General features: G+C 44.6%; 1 protein-coding gene across 1 annotated transcript in view; it reads left to right on the top strand.

The window, feature by feature from the left end:
- Positions 1 to 3,756: 3,756 nt before the first annotated feature.
- The window catches only part of LOC147637162 (pre-mRNA-splicing factor CWC22-like protein (DUF3245)), a 55,053-nt gene continuing 41,128 nt past the window's right edge, over positions 3,757 to 17,681 (top strand). The window contains exons 1-2 of the mRNA XM_086800761.1: positions 3,757 to 3,959; positions 4,561 to 4,633. Of these exons, the coding sequence (XP_086656887.1) occupies positions 4,574 to 4,633 (60 nt within the window). The 5' untranslated portion in view covers positions 3,757 to 3,959; positions 4,561 to 4,573. The remainder of the gene's footprint in view (positions 3,960 to 4,560; positions 4,634 to 17,681) is intronic.

A 17,681-nucleotide genomic window follows, 5' to 3' on the forward strand; every position in this document is an offset into this window, starting at 1 on the left:
CTTTAGCCAAAATCACACATGCATCAATATCTCCTCAATTATTGTCTAATGCAATGCCTTTCTTATCTTTGCCAAGAATGCTAGAGTACAAAAGTCTATGTGCATATTCCTTGCCTTCATCATTTGTATGTCGCAATATGCCATCGCGAGGTTCTTCCATGAAGCCTTTCAAGTACAATATTCCTTGCCTTCATCATTTGTATGTCGCAATATGCCATCCCGAGGTTCTTCCATGAAGCCTTTCAAGTACAATATGTTTTTAGCAAATTCCTCTTACAAAAATTTTATCCTTAGTGATGCCAAAGTCACTTCAATGCATGTGCTGAAAGATGTTATATCCAAAACATCTTCTTGGAACTTTTTGTTTAATATATCCAAGTCATGTAATACATCAGCAAGCATGTAGATGCAAAACAAAACCTTGTATATTCACAGTTTGTCATACTAAGCTGGTGCTCCCTCCTTCCAAAATCCCAAGATAGTTGGCATCAATTTTACCAATCTAACCATGACACTCCCTCTAGCTAACCATCTCACATCATGTATTTGTAAAACCTCCAAAATTTAAATATTCATTTCACGAAGGTGTTGAAAATCTTTGTGCCTCAAACTAGAAGCATCAATCCATGAGTAAATTTTATTGGCAATCTTATCAATGTATGATAAAGCAGGAACAGATTTTGAGGCATTCAGCACTGCCAAAGATTCTCTGTGCTACAGAATGCACACTTATGAGATGAGGGATTACACATGTCAACTTTGCAACCAATCCATCATGACAACCAAGCATAGAACTATCACCATATGTGGGTATACCCACTAAACGTTGCAAATCAAGTCCTTTTGCATTTAACACATCCATGATTGCATTGAATTTTGTTAGAGGCATCCATCATCAACTATGACTAACTTTGCAAATTCCATGCTGCACATGCCTCTTCCATTACTGGATAAGAAAGACACATAAACAATAAGATGCTTTTCTAGTTCTCTATCAGTTGTCTCATCTACCATAATACCAAAAAAGGACTTGCTAAGAGTTGCTGAAGTTGTAAATCTTCCAAATATTTGGAAGGTAGAGAACAGAAACTCTTTACCTGCCATCATATTGGTGTATGAAGAATAATCCTTTCTGCATGGCATAGTATCAACCTCTAGTGCATAGGCTAAATTTCATAAATTTTCATACTTCATAATTGCTAAGTTTTCTTTGGCAATGAAGTACATTAATTTCATGCAAGTTATGACTCTATTTTTGCTTCTATCCTTCATAACAACAACATGCTGAGACATTTTAGTGGCATTTTCACACCACTTCATATATGCAAATTTGTGTTCTTTTGAGCACATGTGCTTCTGAATTGCACCTAGCTGAATGGTTGTACATCTTTTTCCCTTTCCCCAAGGTTCCTTTACTTTATATTTTTTACACCATTCACATTTCATACACTCTTCCTTTCCATACACAATGGAAGGTGAATTTTGACTCCCACTCTTTCCTGTATTTTTGATGACAAATCTTATTGTCTGAATTTTTTTGCTCTTCTACTTTGTTAGATGACAATGAACTATCATGCATCACACCAAACATTTTCAAATCATCATTCACATCATCTTCATTGCTCTCAATTTCAAAGTCATCTGTCTCAACGTTACTAGAAGTTGGCGAGCCAAACAGATTAAGCATCATCTCTTCTCTTGACTTATCCTAAGGTTGTGAAACACCTAGCATTTGAAATAGTGTGCGTTGGCTCATTTCGCTCTACAAAATGTGCACATTAAACATAAATGATAAATTAGAGTTATGTACTCCCATGACTATTATGTTTTATAAAATTCTTTTAAGATAACATTGCATAAGTCACATTATACATAATAAAACATATGCTTATCACAAACACCATTTCAAAACCATAATTTTTTGTTCAATCTATAATTTAAAATACGAGATTCAAAATGCTAATAAGTTGAATACCTTATTGATCGAACTAGGCTCCTCTAGTGTAAAACTTGCTTCTACTTATAATGCACTGAGCAACATTAATGTCTTGATCTACAAGCATCAAGTGACAATTATGCTACATGTAAAAATATGGAAAGTACAGTAACATTATACAAAAAACTAAACAAATGCATACTAAAATTTATTAATAAAATAAGTAACTTTCAATGTATACGATCGTTTTACCTGTACGCACTCCTTCACACTACTCGAGTAGTGAGATGCGTACATGGCCGGTGGGAGGCAATCAGAGTCCGGCTGGAGGATTGCCGTAGGTAGGCTCGACTCTAGAGTCCATTACTCGCGAGGGACCAGGGTGGCCAATGCAAGCGACCAGGTGGCAGTGTCACTCCCTACGGAGAGCAAAAAGGAGCATGGTTACTCGGGAGAATTGCAGGCGACCAGAGTTCGGACTGGGCAGTGGGGACTCGAGAGAATTGCCATGGTTGGTTACTAGTTGGTGCAGTCGACTCGAGGCGGAAGTTGGAACTAATGACTGGGCAGGCCCGACTCCTGACTGGTGAGGGTGGTTAATGTAGGCGACCAGGGAGTGATGACTCCCTACTACAGAGAGCAAAAACGAGTGCATGGTGCACAGTGTAGACAATGATGAGTCACGACTCCCTACAGATAGCGGAAACGAGTAGTCAGTCACAAATGCTCGAGTTGAGAAATGAACGAGAAGTTGAGATAGTGAAAATGTAGTAGACGCAAAAAAAACGATAACAGGTGAGATGATTGAAAGAAACAGGGGCGGAGGGGTGAGGCACTTGTTCTGGCTGGCGGCTTATGCAGAGAGGCTACAGAAGGGGCTTGGAGCCCTGGGCTCAAAGGCTCAAAATGAGTAGGTTGGCCAATGGCCAGTGGCAGCACAACGGGAGTGGGACTCTGGAGTAGGGACTGTGGGAGATTGGGAGACTGGAATGGCCACTGCTGCGGATGGACGCAGGAGATAAGAATTTAAAGGTGGAGAGAAGCGCCAAGCCGCCAAGTTTGGGCCTCAAGAAGCGGGAAAATTTTAATGAGGAGAGCAAGAAAATCGTTTGGAATCTGCATTACCTTTTATATATATAGATATATACCCAATTACCCATGGGGTTAAAAGTAGGTTTCATTTTGAAACTTTATTCATCTACTAATGGCTCCCGCTATGAAAAAAAATCATAACTCCACAGAGACAAGGCCGATCAAAATTCTGTTATCACAGATATTTTTTAAATATACCAAAGAAAATTCCTATGGAGTTAGAATTTTCATACTTGGTGTCACTGTCTGTAAGATTAGGAAACCTCATTGAGATGCGCCTCCGCTCCAGAAACTTGCTGCGTATCAGGCCTTGGACCCTTAGCCATCTCTTGCATAGTATTCTTATAAGCACGTTGAAGACAAGGCAGCGAACGTCTGGGCTGATAACCGAAAAATTAAATATTTACCTTTAAAATTAGACACAGGCGCTCGGCATCTTCGAAAGATTCGAACTAATAAGCCATTCTTCACTCGTGTGTGTGTGCGCGCGAGAGAGAGAGAGAGAGAGAGGAAATAGTCTCATTGATGAGGAGCAGAATTGATCATCCTCAACGGCTTGCAACGTTTAATATTTAAAAAAAAAAAAACTAGTAGTAAGGTTTACAAACCTTACGAACACTAACAAAATTATCTAAGTCTCCCTTATTAATTAATCGAATATCTTTTTTTACTCATTGTAGGCCCCTATTAGGGTTTCATTATTGCAACCTTTAGTAAATCAATAGGTTTCATGTAAAATGGGCCTGGTCTAGGCTCCAAAGTACGCTTTTGTCGGTCGCCATTATCGTGAAGTCCCCCCCCCCCCCAAAGAGGATCGAAGCCTATATTTTCACAATCCTGACTTCTTTGTTTGTGCAGGTTAAGTTTTTGAGATCAGCCGTGTCTCAAGAAGAAGACATTCAAGGCAAGGAGGATCTTGCAACAATACTCAGTGAGTTTCTACCCGTTCACTTGTGAGCTTTTTCTTGAACTGCTCTTCAGTAATTCTCAATGTTTTCAAATAGGCATGCTATGGTGCGAGAAAATGGCAGAAAATTGTCCATGTGGGCCTCTGGTCTTATGATGAGAATTTGAGGAACCCAATCCGTACTTTCCCCCCTTGCGTAGATCCTGTTGTAGTCACAATTTGGTACCCGCCCGGACTTGGTATTCCCACCCAAAGTCGTTACTTGTGGCCGCAAAGTGGCCACAGTACCAGGGGTTGCGGGGATTTGAAATCCACAAGAAACTACGTGCAAATGATGCAGATTGAAATGCTATGCAAGCACTATACATCGGACTTGGCACCAGAAGAACCCCTTAGGTTACCATTTTGTTTATTAATTTTGCATCAGTCATGCGAGGCTAAGGATGTGCACTAATACCAATTATGCATGTCTTTGATTCTCTTATCACACATTTATAAGTCTTCTGGCCTCGTTTTTCCATGCTAGTTCTCTTAGGTTTCAGGTTGTCCAGGGTTTCTTTTTATCTAGAAAAATCCTAAAGGTTCATGTCAGGCCACGTGACAGCAATTCTCTTGTTATTGTCAGGTTGGGTTCCAATATGTCTAGCACTAAGGGATTGCCAATGGAGTTGAAGGTTTCAGACAAGGCATTCAATCTGGTAAGACACTCAATGCTGTGCTTCAATCAAATGAGCTAGTTAGCGTACAATTACTGTCAAATGACAGAGTTTGGTGAACCATGGGCCAACGAGGTGTCATTGATGGAAACGCGAGTATGTGGCCTGCTCTACTCTGAACAATGGATCTAGGAAAATAAACTTGAATATGGAAAACGATTGCCTTCTAAACTCTTCCATTTGTGTGTGTGAGGGCACTCTCACCCCTCCAGCAGTGCTTGGATAGGAGGCTGAGATGGTGAAAAGAAGAACAAAACTAAAGAGAAGAAAAAAGGTGTGGAAGACACTGTAGTGTCCATTAGCTGCATTTGGACGGACATTATCCACATCATGTGTGGATGTTGGGATCGCTTGGTAGGAGACTCCAACCACATGCGGTAATGCCATGTGGCCTTTCTGCTGCGTACTTGGGCAGTGGCTCATTCCTCTCCTGGAGGGATGGTGATATCACTTGGCATTAGAGGCCCTAGTGTGGCTCTCTCTCTTCCCCTTGGGATTTGGTCTCCCTCCGAGAGTGGCCAGCCACGGAGGGAGTTCCCCCTTTTTTCTTTGAGCATTTGTATCTCTATGGAGGGTTGTTGTGTTATGTACCTAACAATAATCCTCGGGATTAGGTCCTAATTTAGGCAGGGTCGGGGAGCCCTGAGATTAGAGGGAAGGCTGTAGGCAGAAAGTATAATAGTACGTATGTGTAGATGTGCAAGAGGGGAAAACTGTCCAGAAATCGCTATGTAGAGAAACCCTAGATGTTCCCTTGCAAAACCCCCATCGGAAATGTCAAGTCCCTAGATCTCTCCGAGAAGGAAACCTGCAATACAAGCCATGAAACGCAAGACAAAGCAACAAACCCTAACCCTAGAAGGCAAAGCGGAAGAAACATATCTGGGTGTAGGCATACTCGCCACCCGTGACCCAACCATGACAGTCGTGAGTGAGGCTCACAATCTTGGCCGTCCCCACCGAGCCACGAGCTAGAGCGTCATGCCCTCATGAGTGCCGTGCCATCGTCCTCATCTAGTGTCCCCTCCCACTTGGGGTTGTCCCCCAAGGATGACGGCCTCCTGCGCGATGGTGCTCCCGCACCACGCGCTCTGCACTCTTGTGCTCCATCTGCTGGTGTGTGCCCAACTGGTACACCTCCCCCTAATAAATAAGGAAGGAATGCCCAAAAAGCACACGCTATCAATAGCGGACCAAAAAGCACATGTTCGCCCACAACATATCACACTCTAGCTCGCCAATCTGCCTGCCCCTAGCATGCACATGACATTATCCCCTTCCTCAAAAGAGCTCACTCTTGAGCTCAAGAAAAAAGAACTCAAGGAGAAGTCACACTCGAAACACCCTCTATTGGTTGAAACCAATAGTCTCAAGGACAATCCGACTAAGAGATCGACCTGCTCAAGTAACATGACATGAGTGTCAATTCCTAGTCACAAAAGCCTAATCCAGAGCAAATGGATCATCTGGGTAACTTGAAGCTGACAATGCTATTAGTACCAGAGGTAAGCAACCACTGTCCTAAAGAGTTATTCCGAAACCAAAAGTATCTTTCATTTGACTACCATGCTTTCATCTTGATGTCCTCTATAAATTTGGTCTGGAAAAAACCACAAGATTGGGAAAACCCAAAACCCACTGCTGAAGCCTGAACCAAGTGGAACACAACAGTAGTCTCTTCCCAAACAAGAGAAGAACCGATCTTCTAGAAAAGATCATCAATTTGTACTTCGTCTCCTCAGAAGTCTAACGTCCCAAACAGACCTTAGAAGGCTTATGAGGACCTTGGACATGAAAGGAACAACTGTTTCAACAGACCTGGTTATGACACGAGCTAGCATCTACTGTTTGTATCAAAAGTAAAGTATTATATCCCTCAAAAATATTGAGATAGCCTTGTGTTTGTAGGCGCAGAGTCCAAATGAAGTTTGGACAATCTGGCGTAGCCCCGTAACATGCGATGGATCATGGTGTCCCATACCACCATGATACAACCCATACCTGTGCTACGATTACTACAACCACTAGTTTGTGGATCTATCGCGATCCATCAGAAACTATAAATGCCAATGGTTGACCATGTGCCACAAACTGAAACAAGTTCTCGAAAGGAAGAACTCCAAACGAGACCGGTGATCATAATTCGGTCCAGGGATTAGACAACATCTATGTACACAACGAAGAACAACCTTGACCAGCGTCCCAGTCAAAGCATTTGTCTAAACCTAGAAAACTTGCTTCCAAAAACTTATGCGCATAACCATGATTCAATAGTCTTGGTATAAGAATAGGTGGGTATACTTGGAATAGGTACACACTTTTGCTATGGACATAAAACTAGAGGACCATCAAAACCTTAAAGACTGTAAGACTAATATTGGGTATTGTCGCATAACCGTCTTGTCATGCAATCTGACAATGAATCCCAATATGTAAACTTAATCTAGATGCAAATATCCGTGTAGCCACAGTGGCAATGTGTGGTCATCCTACATATGTAGATAAGTCTTGCCTATCAAAGCCCAACAATGAAAACAATGGTCATTCCAATATCTGTAGGGTATTAGGTTTGTGTCTTGCATGGTACAAGCCCATGACTAACTCTTGTGTGTATGTCCACAAAATTCTTGGAGTAGAAACTCCTATGTGTACCAAGAACAACTTCATATACGAGCAAAACAAGATACAATACTATGCTTCTACTATCGCTCAATATATAGCATGTGTCTGGTACGAATGCATACCTCTTAACATGTAGGTTCAAATCAGGGATACAACGAAGCACATGCATCGAGTCGTGCAAGTACACCTTTGATTCCGTACACGAGCTTGTCCCGCTTCACCTCGAGATGAGAGTCAAAACTTACTCCCAAATCTGTGAAGAACAGTTTGAACTTTTGCGAGAAAAAGGAAAAAAGAAGTTCGAGAGAAGAAAGAGTTCGTGGGAACCCACTTGCTGTTGCTGGACTAGGAACCCACTTGCTACTGGACTGCTCAGGAAAAAAACCCGTGCTTTTTTTTTTCCCAAAAAAAATTGGCTGCCTAAGAAAGCAACTCGGCCTGCTTTCCTGGCCGCCTACTTGTGCCAGGAATCCCGATTTGGCTGCGCCCATCTGGGCTGTCCATCATGCCTTGCCTTGGTGTCATGTGCATAGTGTGTATCTACCGTGTGCTACATGCACGCAAGACTAGTTTCGAGGCTTGGGGAAGCTTGGAACTAGGCAGGCTGATTGACGAGCTGAGTTAGGGAAATACTAACGGGCGGGCACCCAAGTATGGACGGGCGGGCGCCCAAGTGTGGACGCCCGATGACCATACTTGGGTGCCCGCCCGTTAGTATTTCCCTAACTCAGCTCGTCAATCAGCCTGCCTAGTTCCAAGCTTCCCCAAGCCTCGAAACTAGTCTTGCGTGCGTGTAGCACACGGTAGATACACACTGTGCACATGACATAACTGTCAAATCCCCACGGATCTCCTCGTGATCGATCTTGGTTCGAGACTCGAAACCTACAAACGAACAAACAAACAAACAAACAAGGGGGTGCAGGCCTGCTCACCTCCAAACCATGACAGCCGTGGGTAAGCCCACAGTCTTGGCTGTCCCCACCGAGCCACGAGCTGAGCTAACTAGGATGACGTACCGACCAATCTCCTCCTCGCAACGTCCCATACCGCCACGAAGCTGCCCTCGCGGGCCTCGAGACTGCTGCTGGCCTCGGCTGCGTAAAGCAGGTGCACGTCTGCACTAGATCCGGGCTCCAAGACCATAGAGCTCTCACAAACTCGCGAGATTCTCTATTATACAATAACTAACCTTGGCCACCCTTTTATAGGCTCTAGGAAGGTCATCGGGCGTCCACACTTGGGCGCCCGCTCGTCCATACTTGGGTGCCCGCCCGTTAGTATTTCCCTAACTCAGCTCGTCAATCAGACTGCCTAGTTCCAAGCTTCCCCAAGCCTCGAAACTAGTCTTGCGTGCGTGTAGCACACGGTAGATACACACTGTGCACATGACATACTACCCTTCCTCTAAGAGCTCACTCCTGAGCTCACTGAAAAGCCAAGGTAATCTCTCTGAAGAGTCAATGTCTCCCATGTAGCGTCCTCCTCAACACGATCCTTCCACTTGATCTTGTATTCCGTGATAAGTGTATTACGCAATTTGCGTTCACGAAATCCAAGAATCTTTTCAGGTTCGTGCGGAATAAATGTCATGTCCTCGACATCTATGATTTCTTGAGGAGTAACTAACTGATCTGCTCCACCCAGTAGTTCCTTAAGTCTACTGACATGAAATACAGGATGAACTTTCACATGAGAAGGCAAATCCAATTCATATGCAACTGAACCAATCCGTCGTGTAACGCGAAACGGTCCACAATATCTAGGGGATAATTTCGGAGATCGACCTGTCCGTAAAGTCTCGGAATCTTTCGGAACTCGCAAATACACCATCGTTCCTTTAGAGAACTCTCTAGGTGAACGATGTCTATTAGAATAAAACCTGTCTCGGTCTTGAGCACTTCTAATAGATTCCTTGGCAACTTGTAACATTTTCTGCATATCTTGCAAAAAATTATGTGCTGCATCATGGTGAAGTCATGAGAATCCTACTGTAACAGATGATCTAGGTTGAAAACCATACATAAGCATGAAAGGACTAAACCCTGTTCTCGTATGCTTAGTACTGTTATATGCAAATTCTAACATAGGAAGATAATCCTCCCATGAACTCTGTCTTTTGGATACAAATTCTCGAAGCATATCCTCCAAAATCTGATTCACTCTTTCAGTCTGGCCATCAGATTAAGGATGATCTGAGGAACTCAAATTCAAAGTTGTTTCCAACTTCTCAAAAATAAGTTTCCAAAAATCACTCGTAAAGTTAGAGTCCCTATCACTGACTATGTCCTGCGGTAACCCGTACAGTCTAAACAATTGCTCGATAAATTGCCGAGCTAATTGCGTAGCTGTAATAGTCTTCCGGGTCGGTAAAAATCTAGCCATTTTTGTCAAGCGATCTACCACAACCCAAATCGAATTGTGGCCTTGATGTGTTCTTGGCAATCCGGTAATAAAATCCATGGAAATACTTTCCCATTTATTACCTGGGATATGCAAAGGATGCAACAACCGAGCCTGTCTAAAGCGTTCAGCTTTATTTGCTTGACAAATTTGACACTTGAGAACATAATCTTCTACATACCCTTTCATCTTTGGCCAATAAAAAGTGTTTCACTAATGATAGTGTCCTGTGTACCCCAGGGTGTCCAGCAGAAGGGGCATCGTGACACTCCTTAAGAATCTTGGACCTAATGTCCGGGATCTGTGGTACACAAATTTTGTCATTACGGAATAGTAAACCATTCCGAATCATCCACTGGCCTCCTGCAGCTTGAATAGTAGACTGCTCAGTCATCGAGTCTTGGTCAATCAATGAGCTCCCGTCCTGGATCTTCTGCCAAAATGGACCAAAATAACTATCAGTCCTGCAAAGCCCTCTCAATGACTGAAATAAGTCAGTAGAAATCTTAGTGAACGACAAAGTATTCACCTCTCTAATTCGACTAAGCGCATCTGCAATACTATTCATGGACCCTTTTCGATAATGGATCTCAAAATCAAAATCTTGCATTAACTCCGTCCAACGCGCTTTTCTGTCTCTCAAATCATCCGCATCACACACATACTTGATTGACTGATGATCAGTCACCAATACCACAAACTTGGAGCCATATAAATAATGTCTCCAAACCTTGAGAGCATGAATCACAGCATAAAGCTCCTTCTCAAGGGTTGGCCAACGAGATTGAGTGTCGTCTAGCTTTTTACTTTCAAAAGCAACCGGTCTACCATGTTGAAATAGAGCAACCCCAATAGCATAGTCATTGGCATCAGTTTCAAGAACATAAGGCCGACTAGGATCAGGTGATGCTAAGATAGGTGCTTCCTTGACTTTATCTTTCAAAAGTCCGAAGGTCATATCCAAATCGTTATTCCAAGTGATAGGTTGATTTGACTTACGTCCACGACCTTTCAATAAGTCGGTCATCCGTAGTGTGAGCTGAGAGTACTCCCGCACAGATTTCCGAAGAAAAACAACAAAACCGAGAAAAGAACGAAGTTGTTTCACTGTTCGCGGTATAGGCCAGTCCAGAACCTTTTGAACTCGGTCATAGTCAATGCTCAATCCATCTCTAGTGATCTTGTGTCCCAAGTAAATGATGTGACTCATAAAGAACTCACATTTACTTAACTTAGCATATAGTCGATTCTGTCTCAAAATAGATAAGACAATCTTGAGGTGTCTGGCATGATCCTCAAGAGTACGACTATATATCAAAATATCATCTAGGAACACCACCACAAATTTTTCCAAATGTTCACGAAAAAGATCGTTCATCATCTGTTGGAAAGTGGCTGGAGCATTGGTTAACCCAAAAGGTAATACGAGAAACTCGTAATGGCCATACCTAGTCCGAAAGGCGGTTCTTTCGACATGCCTTTCATGTATACGTATCTGGTGATAGCTAGTACATAAATCTATCTTCGTGAAATATTTCGCTCCTGCTAACCGGTCAATCAGGTTATCTGATCTAGGAAGAGGATAACGGTTCTTAATGGTCAGCTTGTTCAATCTCTTGTAATCTATACACATTCTCCAAGTGTTGTCCTTCTTTCTCCTAAGCAACACAGGTGCACGCCAAGGTGATTTACTTGGACGGATCTGGCCTATCCTCAAATAATCTTCGAGTTGTTTAGCCAACTCATCTTCCTCAGCTTGGCTCATCCTGTAAGGTGGAATACTGACAGGATGAGCACGAGGGATCAAGTCAATACGATGATCTACTGCCTCTTCAGGTGGTAACCCCGATGGTAGTTCCTTAGGAAATACATCTTGAAACGAATCAAGTATCTTCTGTAATTCTTTGCTTTCAAACACACTTAATTCATTCACATCCATGGAAGGGATGAGAAAATAAGAAAGTGGAATCAATACACAATGGAAAGCGGTATACAAAGAAGAATCCATTATATTTCCAAAATCAATTGTATTTACAAGAGGTCCCCGAGAGGGATGAGTACAATCACCTAAAATACTATACTTGGTGTCCTTATGCTGAAAAGAAAAAATATGACTAGACCAATCTATCTGGACTTCAAGAGTCTTAAACCACTCAATCTCTAATAACAAGTCTACATTTTCCAGATGCATTACATAGCATTCCAGAGTATCTTTGTAGTTCTGAATCTGGATTGGAAACATCTCCACCTTGCGATCCCAAACTTGCCTTCCCTTGCAAGTAGACGTACCTCATAGGTATGGTCGCTGAGTGTCGTATCAAGACTCAATTTCTGCACGAGTTTACAAAGTTATGCGAACTGCCAGGGTCTAAAAGAATGTGAATTTTATGGCCATTCACTTCTCCATAAACTCAGAAAAGAACATGCAAGCCAAATACTTTAGAATTGAACAGACAATCAGAACAAGTACTAGGGCGAGAAAGTACAGTAATTGACGTACCTGTCAAATCCCCACGGATCTCCTAAGGCAGCTTGGGTCCTGCGTTTGTCTTGGTACCCTTTTGCTTTGGGCACTCGTTACGCATGTATCCTTTTTCTTCGCACAACGTCCTTCCTTCTTGAGCTTTATAGCCCTAAGGAGTCGTTTCTTCTTCGCTGGTGTCGAACTGGAACATCTTCGAAGGTTGGTCAGAAGACTTTCCTTCTGTCGTGTTAGCCATAGGTGCGGAGAACTTTCTTTTATGCTTGTTCCCCTGCTCGGTAACGGGTTTCGACTTGGAAGAGACCATTGTATCATTATAGATACGAGCTGAATGAATGGCCTCGTCCAATGTTTTACATTTGTTATTTTTTAACCTGTAAACGGTACGAGTCTGGTAAACCAGCTACGAAAAATCCCAAAAGAGTAGTGGGATCCATCTTTGTAGCTTTCATCTGCAAGTCACGAAACGTCTGGAGGTAGACCTCATAAGTGAGGTGCTGCGAGGTCATGGTCAAAGCTGAAAACCGGGCAACAACATCATAGTCATCCTCTTTCTTGAGGAATTCTTGCTGGAGGATGTCTTCGAATTGTGCCCAAGTCGTTGGCTTAGGGTTGAGTTCCTTCCACCAAAGCAAAGCTTTGCTGGACAGGAAACCTGCTGCTAACTAGGATGACGTACCGACCAATCTACTCCTCGCGACGTCCCATACCGCCACGAAGCTACCCTCGCGGGATTCTCTGTAATATGCGGAAGCTTCGGAGAAGGATCGGTACTTCAAAACTCAGAAATCAGCACTCTTTTCGCGACGGAATTAACGCACAAAACTGAAAGACGATGTGCAGAAAAATAGAGAGAGAAGGGGGAGATGGAGAAGGACACAGTATTGGGTCCCAATTACCCTCTGTAGGGCCCCCACCACGGATGGTGTTTCTGCTTTATTAGAATGATGTAAATCTGAAACAAATACAAAGTACTTGACCTTTTCTTGGCTGGAAAACCTGCCCTTGACCTTCAATCCTTCACCCCTTAGCTTTAGCAATGTTCTTGGCTGTCCTGGCCCTTGGTTGCTTGGAGCTCTTGGTGAATTATGAGATGAGATGAATGAGATCTTGGCTGGGCTTTTATACCCCTCCCTTCATGCAGTCGGCTGGCTTCAGGACAGCCTCACGACTGAGTATTTTAATAAAATACTCACACACTTTAATAAATGCTGTTTTCACACTATATTAGACACTGTCCAGCCTGCGCATGCTTCTGGGCAGCACCCTGGCTGCTGGGCATGCTGCGCAGAGGTGTGGGACAGTTCCCTACACCTGGCCGCCTGCTGTTTAGGGCTTTGGACCCAGACGGCTGCCTGTCGAGCAGTAGTACAGCTGGCCGACAGCCCCTCCAGCCCTTGCCTTGGCTGGTGGGCAAGGCTTGGGCCCTCCTGGCCCCTTGGGGGTGGTTCTACACCTCCCCCATGCCCAAACTACAAGTGCAAGTGCAAAACCTTCTCACTGGGTTAGCCCTATGGGCTGGCCCCTTCTCTACATGCAAACCTACATGCCTACAGAGGCCTGGCATCCAGTTGCAAACCAGATACTCAGCACATCTGACATCATGCCAGAGGGAGACTCACAGCGCGGACTGGCACTGCTTCATGTGCAGGACAATGCACACCTGACCTTGGACTCATGTGCAGGACGATGCACACCTGACCTCGGACGACTGAGATGGATCCCTGGCTGACTCGTCCCGGACTGGGCTCACATGGGACCAGTTCACCATCCCAGGTCCTGCACCTACTGTACAGAAATGTCTACGTGGCATCCAAGTGCGGGATGCACGTGACATCCCCTTCTGCTTAACTTGACGGAAGCTGCATAGCCTCCAAATAATCCGTCAATAAAGCCGGATAGTCGTCGAAAAATTCTTTGTCGAGCCATACCGCTTCATGAGTTCCTCGGTCTTGAAACTTCGTGAGAAACTGTCGTAGTCTTCGGCCTGAGCCATGCTTGAAACGGTGCAGAAGGATCTGTTCTGGAACCATTACTTCTGCTTCATCAATGATGTCTGGTTCCGCTTCGTCTTTGACCTCTGAAGGGGGTGGACCTGCATATGGCTTCAACCAACTGACATGAAATACATCGTGCATAGTCCAACTCGGAGGTAGCTTTAACTGCATAGACACCTCATTAATCTTTTTCCGGATGGGGAATGGTCCGAAGCTCCTGAAAGACAACTTTGGGCATCGCTTGCCCACCTGCTTCAATCTTTGCTTCATAATCCGAAGATACACCTAATCTCCTTCCGAAAACTTCATGTCTCTTCAGTCTTTATTGGCCTGTCGAGTGTAGGCCTCCTGCGCTTTAGCCAATCTGTCTTTAACGGACTCTAGGATCTCCTGGTAAGACTCCGTCACTCTGTTCGCCTCCGGTACGGAAGACGACGTCCTGGTTAACAATGATTGGAAAGGCCTTCCAAACGCTGCCTCATATGGAGTCCTGCCAATAGCTGAAGAAAAAGAGTCATTCAAAACAGCTTGAACTAAAGGCAAAAACGATTCCCACTTACCTTGCTGATCGTGGACATAACACTTCAGCACATCAAAGGCCAACTGGTTGTATATCTCTGTCTGGCCATCTGTCTGTGGGTGGAATGCACTGGAAAAATTCAACTTAGTACCAAAATTATCAAACAATGCCCTCCAAAAATGACTGGTAAACTTGGCATCTCGGTCTGACACTATGGTCCTAGGAATCCCACCAATCGGGTACCAATGCCGAATGAATAGCTGGGCAATATCCTCGGCGGTCACATTGGCCCTGCAAGGAATAAGCATAACAAATTTGCTGAACCTGTCAACAATAGTCAAACACTGTGTATTACGCTTACTCGGACTGGGAGGCAGATTTGTGACAAAGTCCATCGAAATGTCTTGGAAAGGACCCTTAGGAATTGGCAAAGGCTGTAACAACCCTATCTTCTTTCCACGAGGAGCTTTCACCTTTTGACAAATGTCACAGCGTTGTACATAGGAAAACACATCACGCCTCATCTTTGGCCAATAGTATTGCCGTTCTAATTTCTCCAGAGTCGAATTCATGCCCCTATGACCACCTGTAATGGCGTCATGGGCATCATGGAGAAGAGCTGCCCGGAATGATTTCATGACACACAGTCGGCCTTTGTAATAAAGCCAACCATCGTGTATCAGAAAATGGCATGGTCCTGTGGCATCCAATGCCTGTTCCCACTGTGTACCGAATTCCTCGAAATCCGCGTACGTGTGCTTCATGTCTTCTAGTCCTGTACCAACAAGGTCAAGTCTAGTGGTCTGAATCGCAGATACTTGTCCCTTCCTGCTCAAAGCATCGGCCACTGGATTGGCCTTTCCTGGAAGGTACTCAATCATGCCACCAAACTGCTGGAATATCTGACTCCAGCGGTGTTGTCGATCACTCCACTGTGCACTTGGCATCGTCTGAATCCAGCGCAATGCCTGATGGTCAGTGCGAACCTCGAAGTCACGGCCATACAGGAAATGTTTCCAATGTTTCAAGGCCTGAATGACTGCTAGGAGTTCACGATCATAGACTGAGTAATTCTTTTCGGCGGGCAGTAACTTACGAGACATGTAAGCTACTGGATGACCATTCTGTTGCAATACACCTCCAATTGCGATGTTACTCGCATCGGTGATCACCTGAAATGGTTCGTCCCACGAGGCAAGAGCTAAACACGGCGCTTCTGACAAAGCCACCTTGAGGTTCTGGAATGCCTCCAACGCTCGTGGAGTCATTCGAATCTTTTGCCTCCTTGTTTTCACTCCCTTTAGCAAATCGGTGAGGTCTGCCGAGAGATCAGAAAACTTGTCAATGTGGGTGGAATATGCCTGGCATATACCCACAAATGATCTAACGTCATAAGCAGTCTGAGGTACTTCCCAGTTAACAATCTCGGCCACTTTAGCCGGATCAAGTCGAATGCCTTCGGCACTGATTATATATCCCAAGTAATGTACCTGGAACAGATAAAATTCTGACTTCTTTTCATTGATATAGAGCTCGTTGCTTTCCAGCAACTTAAGGACTTTCTCCACATCAATGTCATGCTGCTCAACTGTAGCTGAAAATATGAGTATGTCGTCCAGAAATATGAACACACACACTCCAATCAACTCCCGGAAAATACGCATCATCATGCGGTTAAATGTAGCTGGGGCGTTCGTCAAACCAAATGGCATGACCACAAATTCATAGTGGGCCCGTTCTGTACGGAAAGCTGTCTTGGGGATGTCCCCCTCAACAATCCGAACCTGGTGGTACCCACTCTTTAAATCCAATTTTGAGAACACCTTAGCTCCATTCAGCCTCTCGAGAATATAATCAATTCGAGGCATCGGGAATCTGCTCTTGATAGTCAGCTTGTTGAGTGCACGATAATCGACACACAACCGAGAAGACCCATCTTTCTTCTTGACAAATAAGATCGGTGCTGCAAATGGCGACACGCTGGGGCGGATGAAGCCAGCTTGCAACAATTCTTGGAGTTGGCGGTCCAACTCCGATTCCATTGCCTTCGAAAGGCGATACGGAAACTTGCTCGGGGGTTCCGAGCCTGGGAGGAGGTCAATCTTGTGATCCTCCGGTCTGGACGGGGGAAGCTGGGGAGGGAGACTGTCCCGAAGAAAAATCTTCTGGAACTTTTCATGGAGAACCGAGTACTTCTCGGAAGCATTGGCCACTGTCTGGGCTGTCTGGATGTAAATCATCGCACACTGTGCGCCTTTCCTGACTGCTCGCTTAGCCTGCAAGTGGCTTATGAGCGGAAAGTTTGGAATACCTGGCTCACATTTAATGGTCACCGGGGTGTTTGACACATTCCGATCAATCTGGAACGTGTGCTTGTCCCACTTGACATCAGGAAGGAACTTGTGAAACCACTGGATACCCAAAATTATGTCCCCTCCTACAAGAGGGGCAACCATAAAGTCACGCACAAACTCTATGCCCTGAATCACTAATTTAGCACCTAGAGCTTCATACTTGACGCTCGTTGTCATACCTGTGCTAAAACCCTCAACTTGTTTGTCCACCGGAGTTAGCTCGAAACGGGCACGCCTAGCGGCCTCTTCCGTGATCACATCCTCCGTGCTGCCGCTGTCAAACAAGACAACGACTCTCTGGCCACCTATGTAGCCAAAGGACTTGAGCAATTTGTTGCGCTCATACTCTTGGTCATGGGCGCCCTTCTGCTTATCTTCGAGCTCCCGGCTAATAATTGCTCCTACTGAAGCACCGGGGGTTGAAGAACTAGGGGTACCCACTGGGGTCTGTGTGGGAGCTGTGCTCACCACGGAAGCTGTGGAGGCGGTGGCGGCCTTTGGAGGCTTCTTCGGACAATCCCGAGAAGTATGTCCTTTTGTGTGACAAAAGTAACATCTACCCTCCTTCCTATACTGAGCAAGCTCCTCAGCACTCAACTTGCCACCTGTCTTGCCTGCCTCCGCTTTCTGGTCTGGAGTAAGCTTAGACGCA

The sequence above is a fragment of the Cibotium barometz genome, chromosome 7, assembly GCF_041138505.1.
Source record: "Cibotium barometz isolate CiBa-2024 chromosome 7, ASM4113850v1, whole genome shotgun sequence".
Taxonomy (NCBI): Eukaryota; Viridiplantae; Streptophyta; class Polypodiopsida; order Cyatheales; family Cibotiaceae; genus Cibotium; species Cibotium barometz.